At 48.8% G+C, this 14750-nt stretch overlaps 1 protein-coding gene and 1 long non-coding RNA gene across 6 annotated transcripts; one reads left to right on the top strand and one right to left on the bottom strand.

Annotated features, from left to right (window-relative positions):
• Positions 1-3166: 3166 nt before the first annotated feature.
• Positions 3167-12834, bottom strand: nacc1a (nucleus accumbens associated 1, BEN and BTB (POZ) domain containing a). 4 transcript variants are annotated; one of them, XM_076982309.1, is made up of 6 exons: positions 12701-12834; positions 8130-9131; positions 6133-6303; positions 4193-4298; positions 3950-4047; positions 3167-3593 (listed from the first exon to the last, which is right to left on the bottom strand). In XM_076982309.1, exons 2-6 carry the CDS (start codon positions 9100-9102, stop codon positions 3286-3288), a joined length of 1656 nt encoding a protein of 551 aa, XP_076838424.1. In that variant the 5' UTR covers positions 9103-9131; positions 12701-12834; the 3' UTR covers positions 3167-3285. The 4 variants fall into 4 exon arrangements, with proteins under 4 accessions (XP_076838424.1, XP_076838423.1, XP_076838425.1 ...); XM_076982308.1 differs by lacking the exon at positions 12701-12834 and adding an exon at positions 11988-12110; XM_076982310.1 differs by lacking the exon at positions 12701-12834 and adding an exon at positions 11465-11539.
• Positions 11116-14419, top strand: LOC143483606 (uncharacterized). Of its 2 annotated transcripts, none has more exons than XR_013122511.1 (3): positions 11116-11289; positions 11482-12955; positions 13653-14419. It is a non-coding gene; the product is annotated as an uncharacterized LOC143483606 (long non-coding RNA). The 2 variants fall into 2 exon arrangements; XR_013122512.1 differs by having other exon boundaries at positions 11482-13832; positions 13933-14419.
• Positions 14420-14750: the final 331 nt, after the last annotated feature.

The raw sequence follows: 14750 nt of genomic DNA, 5'->3' as shown, positions 1-14750 counted from the left end.
ATCAGTCATACAGTTCTATATTGTATCCATTTATCCTATTCTTACAAAAAAAAAAAAGACTTGGCAAGTCAACTCTTTCACCTTGAATTAGTAGTATTTTTAAGATCAGTACAGTACACATATGATTTTTTTTTGTTAATTCAGAAAACCAAAACAAAATGAATATGTGCTATTCTATGTGACTTTAAAAAAGGAGACGAAAGAGAAAGCTATTGGATGCGTGTCACATAATGTCGGCTCTGGGATGTAAAACGGTGTCACAGACGTGAACACGCCCAGGCTGGCCCGGCCTGGAGGGCGAGCGCGCTCAGAAACTCTCCTGCACCCGCACGACCGCTCACGTGTGCCCCACGACCTGGAAGAGCAAACTCGCTTATGCAAATGAAGTAGAGAAAGGACAGCTGCTCAAACAGAGGGTGAAAGGTCAACTGTGAGTGTGAACAACATCCTGTAATAATAATAACAATAATATCAGTAACAATAGACTATTGTTATTATTGTTATCATTATTACTATTATTATTAAAAGCAAGGTCACGAACGTGGGAAAAAAAATGTAAAAATGTTCAACAGTCTCATCGATATTTACATCAGGGACCAGCCATTGGGTGAGGCGGAGGGGGGGAGGAGCCTGCTGCTCACCAAGATGGGTGCAGCCTGCACTGTTCCCCGCGCTGACACACACACACACACACACACACACACACACACACACACCGTTCTTTACAAAAAAAAAAAAAGGTGCACAATCCACTAGTCTCCTCTACAAAAAAAGGTGCAAAAGCACTAGTTCAGTCTACGAAAAGGTGCAAAGAGGCTCCGGTGACCTCTACTGGAAAAGCTGCAGACGTCAAGCTAGAATGTGTTCAAGGAGTTGCTGGATGGTCCTTAATGTGTGCACGTGTCTTCACCCACACCCTCCACACACTGATTATCCTCACACATCTGGATGTCCCTCGCTTCCATAACGTTTACCGCGGTTGAGGTCGAACTGCTTGGCCGTGTCTCCATCACACGGCCATCTCTCTCCTTCAACAAGGGACGCACGGTAGGCACAAGGCTTCATTATTTTCTACAAAGCACGCCGGAGGCCGTGGCTACACTACATGGCTGGTGGTTCAAAAAAAAAAAAAAAAGCAAACACAGCCAAACCCTGGCCATGCAACGGAGGGAGGGAGGAGGAGGAGGAGGAGGAGGAGGAGGGTCCCCCCCCCCCCCACACAGCTCTGCTTTTTATCAGACTCTACAAAATTGCTGAAGATCTTCAACATGGATGAGGAAAGAAGGAAGAATAAAGCAGCACCATAGAGGATGTGTGAGGGCACATCATGACCGAGCAGCTCTATTCTAATCTGAATGGAAATTTCAGCAAGCAGTGGTATGCAAAACTTCCTGGGTTTTAGTAAAGCAAAGACAGCTTTAGCCTCTGAAGCTTCCAAAAAGCCCTACCCAGACATCTAAACTCACACACACACACACACACACACACACACACACACACACACACACACACACACACACACATATGGAACAAGAGAAACAAACACACCTTAAATCTCAATCAAGGCATCACCCACATGCGAGCACGCAGGGCCAACTATGTGCAAGGAATGTACACAGATGGTTACGTACACAGACACAGACATGCCTGCCGAAGCATGCAAGTGCATACGCACACACACACAAACCCACACACACAGCTGCCCAAACAGGGGCATGCTGGCCTTCTCTTCCCCAGGACACAGGCAATGAAAACCCTCCCCCTCTCCACCACACACCCATCCAAACACACAGCGTCTCTCAGACAGTAAGGTGACCAGAACAATAGGAGACAGCTCACCCCAACCCCCGGCCTTGTGTGCGCTTCCACATGCACTACTTCCACAGGCAGGAATACAAAACCATGGCACTACTGAGTACTCGGCGGAGTGATCCGTCACAGAGACACACTCCTGGTGAAACGGTCCCTCCACACATCCAACTGCAGAATAGTCAAGTCAAACTTTTAAAGTACCATAACACTATTACAGTTACAATGGCACCAATCCACATATCAAGTCACAAATCAGTGTGACGGACACACTGAAAGGCCAATCAAATTCAAGAGCACTGACTAAGGACTGAGCTACAAGGGAGGTCCAACTTTTCTCACAGCCAGTCAGGTATGAGCTAAGCACCGACCTTTAAAAGATATCAGTATGCAAAAATATTTTTTTTTCCTCTCCATTTCCTTTTAAAATTCCATATCAAGATGTCTCTTAACAAACACTTAGGTTTAAAAAAAGGATATCCAAAAAAAAAACCCCAATAAAAAATAAAATTAAAAAATCCACACACAAAAAGAGATTTTAAACAATCCCTTTCTTTCTCAGTACACACACGCTAAAGGTGCAAGTAGATAAATATATTTTTAAAATATGACTAATCTTCCTGTCTCCCTTCTCTTCACAGGCCTAACTAACATCATTTCTGGATCCATATTACACATAGAGAAACAAGGGGAAAAGGTCATATAAAAACTAAGACACAGTTTAACAAGGGATTCGATGTGTTATCTTCTCCTTCTGGTTAAGATACCAGATTGTTTGAGGAAGAATACGAGTAGATGAGGGAATTAAATTCTTTCCGATCTGGAGACGGTGCCAGGGCACCCAACCACCACCTCTCCACCTCTCCACCTCTCCCACAGCGCTACAGCGGCTACGTCTCCCGTGGCCAAATACAATCGGCTTGTCTCGCGCAGCCAGGCGCGCTTGATGCATACATTCACAAAAGCTGTTAGGGTGCGGATCAGGGAAGCTCGACACCCCCCCCCCCCCCCCTCGTACTCGGAGGGCGCGCACATTTTTTGCGTGTGAGAAAGATGTGGGAGGCCTTTGTCTGATCTGAACTACTAATGGGAAAAGAAAAAGGTGTCACAATATACATATTTGCAAAGCGAGGAGGCAGGGGGCTTCTGTGCAAAAGAGAGGTTATTCAGTAAAAAAAAAAAAAAAAAAAAAACAAACAAAAAAGGAATATAGAAAAAAGGGGGAAAAATAAAAAAGATTTAAAAGAAAAAATGCTCCCCCACCTCCTCCTAAACTCCACCTACTGCTCTGTACATTAGCGTCTTCAGACCATTAACAACCCCCACCCTCCCAACCCCCTCCTCCATCCCAGGCAGAAGCAGCGGAGCCCAGAGTCACGCGGCGGGTAGGCGGGGCGTTGGATGGGGTAGGCGGAACGGGGTGGGTGGGGTGGGGCGAATTTCTTTTTTTTTTTTTTTTTTCCCATTCGGGCCCGCTCACGGGAACAGAGCGGTGCCGTCTCCACCCACGCCCTGCAGCGATTCGCCGGAGGAGGCTGCCGTGTCGACGGAGGCGGAGCCTTCCAGGGCGTCGGTCTCGAAGGCAGGCTCGGCGCCCAGGGCGTCGGCCTCCATCTTGATGCTGTCGGGGAGGAGGCTGGCGTAGGCGTCGCTCTCCGCCATCAGGAGCTTCAGCTTGGGGATCCAGCTCTTACGGACCACGCGGCGGGCGTTGGTGCACATGTCCGCCGCGATGGCGTTCATCTCGCTCTCCTTGAAGCTGGTCGCAAAGTTCTGGCAGTAAACTGTCGACACATATGACAAGACACATGACTGCATGTAGATTTGGGGGGGGGTGTTTCCTAAATATCTTCAGGAGGTACATCCAAACATATAGGCACATTAGCTAAGCCATGTTCCAACACATTTCCTTCTATAACTTCTCTTGATTCTCCTTTAAACTGTTCATCGAGTTGCCACTGGCAAGTGGTACAGGTATTAAAGTTAAAACGAGAAGTTTATTTTGTGGCTATATTAACATGGCCTGAAATCCTACCCTGACTTCTGGAACGGAGGTGTAGTCACTTCCAGAAACATTACCGAGCACTGATCAACGCCTGCACAATGTGAAGGGCTAGCGAAGCCCGATGGGCTCACTCACACTTGACGGCGTGCAGGACGCGGCTGTCCAGAGGTTTGCGGCTGGGGTCGTTGGTGGAGGAGCGGATGCCTGTACCGCAGCTGTTGGCGAGGGTGCTCCTGTCACCGCACGGAGGGGTGGAGGGAGAGAGAGAGAGAGAGAGGGGTGAGGTTTGGTACCGTGGCGTGAAGAAACCCCACGCTCAAGAGTTGCACAAGCGCGCGGGTCCACGTGGAACCATTGTGGACGAGCCCGTCACCTCACCTGTCGAAGAAAGCCGCGAGCAGCCTGCGCAGCAAGACTTTGTGTCTGGTTCCTGCGCTCACGTGGCAGTTCATCAGCTGGGCTCGCGAAATGTACACGCCGGTACCTGCACACAAGCGAACGGAGTTAAAACGCTCGCACGCTCCGAAACGCGCCTCATCCGCGTGAGCCGAACCTTTTTTGGAGCCGTACGACCCCGAGGGGCGTGGCTAATCAAGAAACGTGCACGGGGACGAAACCGTGAAGGCTTTAGCTCTCCTCCAGGAGAAGAGCGGAGCAGGCCCGAGCACACCTCTCAGGACTCCACGGGAACCACATATGCTCAAGATAAAGATAAACTCCACCCTCAGTCTTCAGGAACTACAGATGCTTCTACAGCTGACACACAGGGGAGCATCAACAGGAAAGTCACACCACACACTTCAGGACGCTTTGAAAAGCAAGGTGCATGAAACCAAGCATTGAACTCCACTTCCTCCCTGTAAAGGGCTGCTCAAACTTATCTGCTGCTCTAAAACGGGCAACTGTGAACAAACTGTCCTTTTATACTTGGTCTAGATATTTTACACTGAAGCTTGCATGCTAATGCTTCACCTTTGTGTTATCTTTAGTCCAAAACCCTGAAGACAAAGTCAAGGAAACAAACAGCAGTGCCAGCAGGCCCGTTGAGCTGATCGCTAGTAAATACTGGGAAGACCCTAAACTGTTAGTGGGGGAGGAGGTGGAACGTGGGTCCCCGTGACTGACAGCCTCCACGTGGGCACTCGGAGCAGACGCTGGCCGTCTCAGGGACGGACCAGGTCGCGCCAAGCAGCGAAGAACCCGTCCACGCATCCGCTTCCCCTTACCTTACAGGCATTCGACAAAACCTGTTCTTCACACAATGCCAAGACGCAGCCTGTCCACACAATGTTAACTCATCCATCTCAAAGAGGAATAGGGAGGGAGTGCGTTCACGGGCGACTGCACATGACTCATGGGATATTATGATTGTAACCTTACCCCTCACATCTATGCATAAAAAAACACACACAAAAAAAATACATGTTTCATCAGCTCCGTGTCCTTGGTCTCTGTGGAGTGCTATGGCTGAGCGGCAGTTTGCCTACGGTTTCGATTGTAATGATGCGAACACGACAGGACGACCGAGGCACGTCTCCAGCGCTCGCTCTCGCACACACACATACACAAGCGCACACAAGCACACACATGCTCGTTTAAACAGCAAACCACCCCGCTACACCAATGTAAAGCCAGGGCCATGTCATCGCTATAAAACGACGGCACGTTGGTAACTCGTTAACGAGATTAAGTCGTCATTCTTGGACGGTGGGTACGGTGGGTATGGACCGGGTAGTGGGCAGAGAGGATGGTGGGTACGGAGGGTATGGTGGGTACGGTGGATGGTGGGTACGGTGGATGGTGGGTACGGTGGATGGTGGGTATGGTGGGTATGGAGGATGGTGGGTATGGAGGATGGTGGGTACGGTGGATGGTGGGTACGGTGGATGGTGGGTACGGTGGATATGGAGTATGGTGGGTACGGTGGGTATGGAGGATGGTGGGTACGGTGGGTATGGAGGATGGTGGGTATGGAGGATGGTGGGTACGGTGGGTATGGAGGATGGTGGGTATGGAGGATGGTGGGTATGGAGGATGGTGGGTATGGAGGATGGTGGGTACGGTGGGTACGGTGGATGGTGGGTATGGAGGATGGTGGGTACAGTGGATGGTGGGTATGGTGGGTATGGAGGATGGTGGGTACGGTGGGTATGGAGGATGGTGGGTATGGAGGATGGTGGGTACGGTGGGTGGTGGGTATGGAGGATGGTGGGTACGGTGGGTGGTGGGTATGGAGGATGGTGGGTACGGTGGGTGGTGGGTATGGAGGATGGTGGGTACGGTGGGTATGGAGGATGCCACGATGGTGGGCCGCTGACCTGTCACGAGCTCGAGCTTCTCCGCGGGGTCACCCTCCTCGTACAGCTTGGGGTGGCATCGGTTGCCGATCTGGGCGATCAGCTCAGCAGGCAAAGAGGCCAGGTCCTGCCTCCCACGCATCCGGCTGCGGGTCTCAGAGTGATCGGGCAGCGCCTCCACCCGCTCCGCCGCTGGAGGTGGAGACGGAGAGGGGGAAAGGGCAAGAAAGGAGAAAGAGAAGCAAGATATTCATCGACATATTGCCTAGACCAGATGTTCAGAGGCAGAAGTTTATCTTAAAGCAGCACATTCAGTTTCATATTCAGTGCAAATACTACAGTTACACCACATATACCTGAATTTAGAAATGAATTAGCAAGAAGAACTATTTAAAATAAAACTATTTGGCAAACCTTCCAAACATTCAAAACCTTCTCATTCTAAATCTGGGAATCTCATTCTAGGAAAATCTAAGAGTGACTTTTGCACAAGAAAAAAAATTAGTTCTGTCACCAAGGACCATCTTAGCTCTCCATCACCACAATGAACTGAAACTTGAGTACACCGATAAGATAAATTCCCATAATGCTTTTCCCTTAAAGCAACACAAGTCCCAACACAGGTGCCAGAGTTCATTACTACTAATTGCGGAGCTCTCAAAGTTATACAACAGTGCTGTATAGTTTAACGATGACACAACTCCCTTAAGACCGTGCACCAAGCCCCCCGTGAAGAACTACTAGTCTACTAGTAATCAAGTTTCATATTTTCATAGCCTTTGAAAAAAATTGCTTGAAGCTAAGACTATTAGAACGGCAGAGATCTAAGATGCTCTGAACACATCTAGCGTTCCCACAGAGATGATGAGCAGGGCCTCTCATTAAATATTCATGTCTTCTGAACGGTTCAAGCTAAAAATTAATAAATAATTAAAACAAATCTTGCAGACTGCAAAATCACAAGATAAGAAGTAAATAAATAAATAAATAAATCAACACTGGCTAAATTATCATTTAAAAATTATTAAACTTTAAAGGTTGTAAAACAGTATTTAATGTCTGACAATCAACAGAAAATGTTCTTAACAAAAACATAATGAGCTGTTTTAACTCTTTAGCAAAAACTGTGATGATTTCAGGAGTTCTGGAGAGTGGGAGCCCTGCACAGTCTGGTGATTTCCCTGCCCCAACACCTCTTCTGAACCCGCTGAGCCACCGATGAGTCAAATCAAACGTGTTTTTGAGCAGGGAAATAACCAAAACGTGCAGGAGTCCAGCCTCCCACCACTGGTCTCCATTCTCCTGTGTTAGCCCTGGGCTAATGCTAGGTGCTAGCGAACCGTGACCATTAAACCTGGGCCCGCTACACCCCCCCCCGCAAATTTTTTTTTAGATAACTTGTTAAGCAAAATAAGTTTCCAAACAAAATAAGGTTTCACAGCTCCGTGGTTCTCGGAAGCGGAATATGTAAATGAGGACGTCAAAGGGCCGAATCGAAACTAGCTAGTGGTGGTACGCTAACGGCAGCTAGCGTCACCACAGCGGGCGGAAATTATCATACAGTTAAGCCCGCCCACTAAGAGGGAAGATATGATTGGTCAGTTTTACTGTCATTTGAAACTGGTTTTGCGCTGAATTATAACGGCCAGGCCCTCTGTAAACGAACAGCGGGCATCACAGTCCTGATAGGGGGAGACACAGGCTCACAGGCTTCCACTTAACCCCTCACCTTCCAACACAGATTGAATAGACACGGCTGAATAATTTATTTGCTTATATTTTTGTAATTGTTTAGATGTCGATTGCAAAACTGTAAGTAGATAAAATAAAATTGTATATATATAATGTTATATTATATATTATATATATAATGTTTTAAGAATATTTTAGACCCTCTGAGAGGGCGTAGAGGGCCCTGACCGTTCCCCACTGTTGCTACATGCTATTAGAGCGGTGCCTGCCACAGCAGGGCATGCGTGGTGTTTGGGTGGAGTGTGTTCTGTGGGGCGTGGCCTCACCTGCAGCCCCCATGTTGAGCATGCTGTACATGGTGTACATATTACAGATCTGTCTGTACTGCTCTTCTGCGCCGTCGTCCGCCGCCTCTTCCTCCTCCTCATCGTCGTGGTAGGAGATTGGCGAGTCGCTGGCATAGGCACTCATGGTGCCCGGGCTCGTACCCTCAGGGGTGGCACCGCTGGTTCCGTTGGCACTGCCACCTGCCGCCACCCCTAAGCCGGTGGCCAGTCCCTGCGGCTGGACGGCGCTGCCCCTCGCCGCCTCCTGGGAGAAGCGGGCCGCCTTGCGGATGCCACCCCCCCCGGACCCTCCCGCCCCACCCCCGCCCTCTCGGTTGCCCCCTTCCCAGAGGCGCTTGGCCACGGGCGTGCAGACCACGGAGTAGGGCGAGGCCTCGGGCTGCTCCGTCTTCACCCGGGACACCAGCGGCAGGGGCGTCAGGGAGGAGGCGGGCCGGCCGGCCGCGGCCCCGTTGGCCGTGGGACCCGCAGCGGCCGCCCCGGTGGCCGTCTGAGTGACGGGGCTCTGTGGCTCGGACGGCGGCGTCTCCTCGGCGTGGAGGCCCTGCGAGTCGCAGCTGGGCGAGCTGACCTTCAGGAAGAACTCCGTTCCCTTCTCCATGATCTGCTGGATCTGCAGGAAGCCGGCCGTGTACATGAGGAGGAACTGGTCGCCCACGTTCATGCTCAGCCTCCCCGTGTAGCAGAAGGCCAGGATCTGTTGGAAGCTCTGAGGCTGGACGGCCGGGGGGAGCTCCACCACCGCCGGCGTCTTCCCGCCGGCCCCGCCGCTGTTGAACAGGTCGCGGAAGTAGGAGCTGCTGGCCGCCAGAACGGCGCGGTGCGCCTTGAAGGCGTGGCCCTTCACCACCACGGACACGTCGCAGTACAGGCCCTGCAGCCGCTGCTCGTTCAGACACTCCAAGACGTTATTGCCGAAATTCGGGATCGCCATCTGAAGGGTCTGAGCCATGGCGCTACGGCCAGCACCACCAGAGAAATCTGAGAGGGACACCGGCCAGGAGAAGAGACGGGAGAGAGGAAGAACTTTGTCAGCAACATTTGGGAACAGAAGAATAGCGATCTCTGGGGACTCGTTACATCCCACTTATAGTCTACTGTTTTTATGAGCGAGGTCGCACAAAAACAAAGCCTTCCACGCGACACAAAGGCCGAGATGCTGATACAGCTCGCGACGAGCCAACCATATATGGTCCCAAGGACAAAACCGTCAACATTCAATAGGCCGATCTTTTAAGATGGTAGCCAACGCAACAGAGCAAAGGTAGGGCGCAGACGAACGAGAGAGGCTCGTCTGAAATCAGGAGGACGAGATGTCACTCCGAACATGACGGAGAGCCACCGTGAAGAGATAAAATGGCACTTTCAGCTGTCTGCAGAGCAGGATCCTGATGGAGTCTCCGAGTGTTTGAGGTCACAGTTGAACATGACTGTTTGACACATGAACTCTGTTAACCCTCGAATACAAAACCCTAAAGAATCAATACTTCGGTCTAGAACTGCATTTTATTTTTTAAAAGAAGAAACGAATGAAGATGAAACCTGAAATATAATTACATGTTCAGGATGAATCTAATGCGGCTCTTGGAATCTAAAGGAAGGAAAATTGACATTTATTATTTGGCCAATCAGCACCAAATCACTTTCAGCATCCTTTGTATCCAAGACATTCACAAGCCTACACAAACTCCTCACACTGATGAAAAAACGTTACGTTTCTGCACCAGAACACAGATCAGCTAAGCAGGTTGATGGATCAGGGTCGGACAGATGGTGGGCACCCCGTCTTAGTCTGTTCCACAGGAACGCCAAACAGGACACATCTGGTCCACAGCTCAACTTGGTTTGGACCTAAAACTTTAGTTTCATCAATTAAGACAGGACAATGCTGACTGGTTAAACAAATAATTTTCACCTAACCAGGTCAAGGCAATACGGGCTGGAAACAAGAGGTAATTCATTACAGGAAGATGCAGCACACTTTGATAAGGGGAAAATCAGAAATCAAACCCGCTACTCCGGGGTAATGGAACTTGTCTGGTAAAAGAAGTGTCCTCTTTGTCTCACTCTCTTTAACCACCCCCCACCACAGATACACACACACACACAGAGGACATGTCACACACATCAGACAAAACAGCTTGTTTACAGTTGGCCAGAATCATGGCAGACACACACACCGAGAGGGCCAGCGTTTATTTACGAAGTTTTACCCGTGGGGAGGAGGGTGGAGAGCAGAGGGGAGAGAGAGGAGGGAGAGGAGAGAGGGAGGAGAGAGAGGGCAGAGAGAGGGAGGAGATAGAGGAGACAGAGGAGAGAGAGGACAGAGAGAGGGGAGAGATAGAGGAGACAGAGGAGAGAGAGAGGAGACAGAGGAGAGAGGGGACGTCCAAGACGCAAAGTGGGGAAGGCAGAGACAAGAATCTCAAAGTTCAAGCACAGCCACACAGCAGGACACTTAATGTTATTTCATTTAACAGCAGCCAAAGGTTCTTACAGCAGTTACCAATGAATACATGTAGGACACACGACGAAGTACACTATAATTACATACTCCACTAATGTGCGAATGAACGTCCGAGGCGTTAATACTTCACAAGCCAATAGTAATGGTGGCCAACTCCCTCAGCCAACTATATTAACGTTCTCCTGCTTCAAGTCGGTAAAATAAAGACGAGCCCGCTCTCCTGAAGCCGTGGGGCGGTTCGGGTGACGGGAGGAACACGGTACCGACCACAGGAACCGGCCCAGCTGGCTGGAATAAGAGTGAGATGTGTCGGTCCAGCATCAACCAGCACGACTTTAACCACCGACACACGCCGCTCAACGACGTTAAAACTCAGACCCGGTACCACCGGAGCTGCGTTTGGTATCGCGGGGCTACGGCGGAGGCTCGTCGAGCCCGTCGTGTGTCGGTCGGACCTGCCCGGTCCGGTTCGGGGGGGCAGATATGACCCCACACTCAGAAATGCTGCACCTACTCGCCATCGGACCGAATGGGCGATGGCAAAAACCCACGTTAGTCCAGACGGTGCACATCTGCCCCGTCCCCGCCACTGCAGCACACCGGCCCGCTCCGGCCCACACGGGCCCGGTTCCGCTCGGCCCCGCCGGTCCACCCCGCTTAATTACAACAGCAGTAAGTGCAGCGTTCAAGAATTCGGGCTAAAATCCGGCACCGCTCGCATTTTGTGTGTTTATTTAACAAAAACAAAAGCGTCCAACGCAGAATTTGGAAAAATCAAATCAAATCAGCTAAAACTAAATGATCCGAGTTGATTATATATTATAATTATTAGTAAATATGATCCCACCGTGTGTTATTTTACAGACATCAACAGGTCATCCCGGGACAAACGCAGGACCCGGGGGCGAGCCGGACCAAACCAGCGCCCACGGGAGGGGGGTTCGCTACATATCACCGGCGAGAAAACCATTTAACCATGTCACCACAGCGCTTTAAACCACGACGAAACACATTTTTTAAGTTTGACTTGAAAATACACTACCCACACCTAAACAAAAAGACCATTCCGAGCGTTTAAATGTTTTTATTCGCCACCGCGGACCCCGCAACAGCTGTCAGGCACGAGTGTTCGGCCATGATGCTAAGGTCCGTGAAGTGGTTAAACTTTTTTTGTTGGTACCGTTCGTCTGCGCCCATCCCCCCACTGCACACCTTCCCCAAAACAATGCCCCCGAAAACCGTAAAAACCGATCGGATATCCGCGGAAACGCCAACACATCCCGATAAAGAGCTCTGCCCGTAAAACCCCCCCGTGCTCGCGACCTTACACGAGCCCTCGCGCCAGGGCTCGCGCGCCGGACGACACTCACCCCCTTTTCGCTCGAGGCCGTTACAAAGTGTTTCAATGGAGGAGTCCGACACACTCTCTCGCTCTATCCCCTCGTTAGAAACAGCCATTCATTGTGGGCAAAGGCGGCGAAGTCGATCCCGGAGCGATCGAGTGCAAACTCTCTCTCTCTCTCTCTTTTTTTTTTTTTTTTTTTTATCCAGTGGGATGCGGAGTGCAGAATCACCGATCGTGCACAGACTAGACGTGAGTCGTCACTCCATGGCATGATGTTTGCAGGCGCAGCCTCAGTGCCAGGAGACCCATCCCGCGCCGCGCTCGTGTTTGCGCATAGGCTGCACGGCAACAGCATCACGGACGACGCCTCGTTTCCATACGTGCGCCAAAAAAAGTAGGCCAGGGGCACGCGACGTGCACGCGCACGGGACCGAGCACGGCGTTAGAATAAACATCATAGACGGGACGGCCAGTTTATTGCGAGGGCTTTCGAACAATTACTTGCGAGCACTCCATAGAAACATGTTGCGTCTATAGTCTGCTGACAATTTAACATTAGATCCTCGGTGTAGCTGTTATACCGACGGCTCGTGCGTTTCACGGACCACGTCGTGACGTTATGTTTGCAAAAATGAGCTCATTAAGTACAATCGACGTAGAAAAGTATGGGGAATTACAAAGTATGCGTCGTTAAAGCAGTAAAACATGATCTTTGTAGTAATCAAATAATTAACTCACCATATTGTCAAGTAATTCATTGTATTTTTTTTTCAAAATTCACACCTCAATGCAGCTCTCGTGTCTTTTTGTCCTTGATCATAGGTTGAAAAACAGAGCGTGCCTTAAAATGACCCGTTAGGTGTCCTTACGTTACCCCGGATAACCTAATTTCCAATCGCATTTTTCAGTCTTAAAGCTACCGCCACCGAGCTTCCGTACCAACGAGATGGAGAGCGTGAATTGCTGGGTTGCCAGATTGTTATTCCTATGCTGGTACGGTGCTGAGGTTAACTTTGTATCCTACGTTTCTTCCACAAAAAAAAACTTTTCCATGTTCGTTATCTGTACAATGACAACACAAGCATGACTACGAAAGGCATGCCTGCTAGAAGGATGACTTTCGTAGTTTTTACTCTTCTCCTCGTGCAACACACGTGGCTGGAGTTCCTCTTTTATATATGAAACTCCGCATCAGTGAGAGGAAGGAAACACTCACATTTGAAGTACTTATAACGCTGATTTGGGCTTCCCTTTAGAATACTGAACAGGGCACTGAATACATTGACAGAGCAGAATTTCATTTGTCGTAAACATATCCATGAACTGCCATTTAAATGCCTCATAAACTCCCATCATCTTTTAAATGTGTCACGCTCCCATACTGAAATTCTTCTCTGCCACGTGCCAAAATTCCTTACGTCCTACACTGCATTCCTGGCGTCTCATTCAGTAATACCTCCTAAATAGAACTCCTACATTTTTACCACGTGTCACTGGTTTATCATGTAGATTTTTGTGCTCTATGCTTTGGGTTATTTTTAAATAGTGTAAATGTAATCACTGAATATGACTTAACTATAGTGGAGGGCTATCACAGACAAGTGGGGGAGTTTCTCTGGGCTTCTCTGTTTTTTTTAATGGTATCTCAGGGGTATTTACTTGCCACTGTCACCCTCTGGTTGCACTTTAGGGACCTGGACTCAGATTCCTGCCTGAAAAGCTGCTTTGTGACAATGTCCACTGTGAACAGCGCTATACAAATACAAGTGAATGAATGGCAGGTCTCCTTAAGTAGCTGCAATTCTCTGCCCTGGAGAGCTTTTCAAACAACATTTGAACCTCTGTGGTGTAATGACTATAACACCAGTGGGTGAGTGTGGGTGTCTATATACAGTACGTAGCATGGATATCTGTTCCTCATATCAGTGATGCTGACATGAACAATATCCTGTGTTCTCAAAATGTACCAGTTTGCTTTTCAGATCCTCTACAGCAAGGCTGAACGTCATGACTGTTTTGCACGTACAGTGCCAATCACAAGGAGACTGGGTGTAATTATTAGAAAAGGCAGCTGGAATACCATGAGAAGCATTAGAGACATAAGTGGAGCTCATTCATTCTTCTCACATCCTTGGTGTGGATTATTCAATCAAATATGCCTTAAAGACAACATGGAGAAACAGGTGTAGGGTGGCTGATTTCGTATGTATATTTGTACGTATGTGACACTTCGCTGTAGTCTAGGAGGATTTCACCACAGACAAAAGCGTGGACTGGAAGAATGACAAGCAGAGAATGAGACAGAAAGGGAGAGAGAGAAGAAGAAGAAAAGAGAGAAAGAGCAAATGAGTGTGCTTCATAGGCAACGGGTGCATAATTACTGATGCTAAATTGCTAAATGCTAAATTTAATGTCAGTGGCAAGATGAGACTTTAAATACTATGCAGGTTACCTGCAATCAATCTGTAAACATGGTATTACAAAATAAATATTATTTCAGTAATTAATTCAGATGAATGTATATTATACATACCTGAATTTCACTTTCATAGGATTTCATCCTGTGTCATCCTTGATAGTTTAGATTATCTGATCAATCCATCTGTCCTCTCCATGGACTCTGCACACATATTCATCAGACCAGAACAAAAGAAAGTAATTCTTTAATTTGTCGCAAAATTGAGAAATGACTTTTAAAAATGTGTCAAATTGATTGATTTTGATTTACATAAAATTTTGTACTGTACAACTTCAGGCTTTTCAAAATTATGAAAAATATGAACATACC

This window comes from Brachyhypopomus gauderio, chromosome 2 (assembly GCF_052324685.1).
Source record: "Brachyhypopomus gauderio isolate BG-103 chromosome 2, BGAUD_0.2, whole genome shotgun sequence".
In the NCBI taxonomy this organism is placed as follows: domain Eukaryota; kingdom Metazoa; phylum Chordata; class Actinopteri; order Gymnotiformes; family Hypopomidae; genus Brachyhypopomus; species Brachyhypopomus gauderio.
Note: the sequence above shows the minus strand (reverse complement) of the source record. Positions and strands in the feature narration are given on the sequence as shown.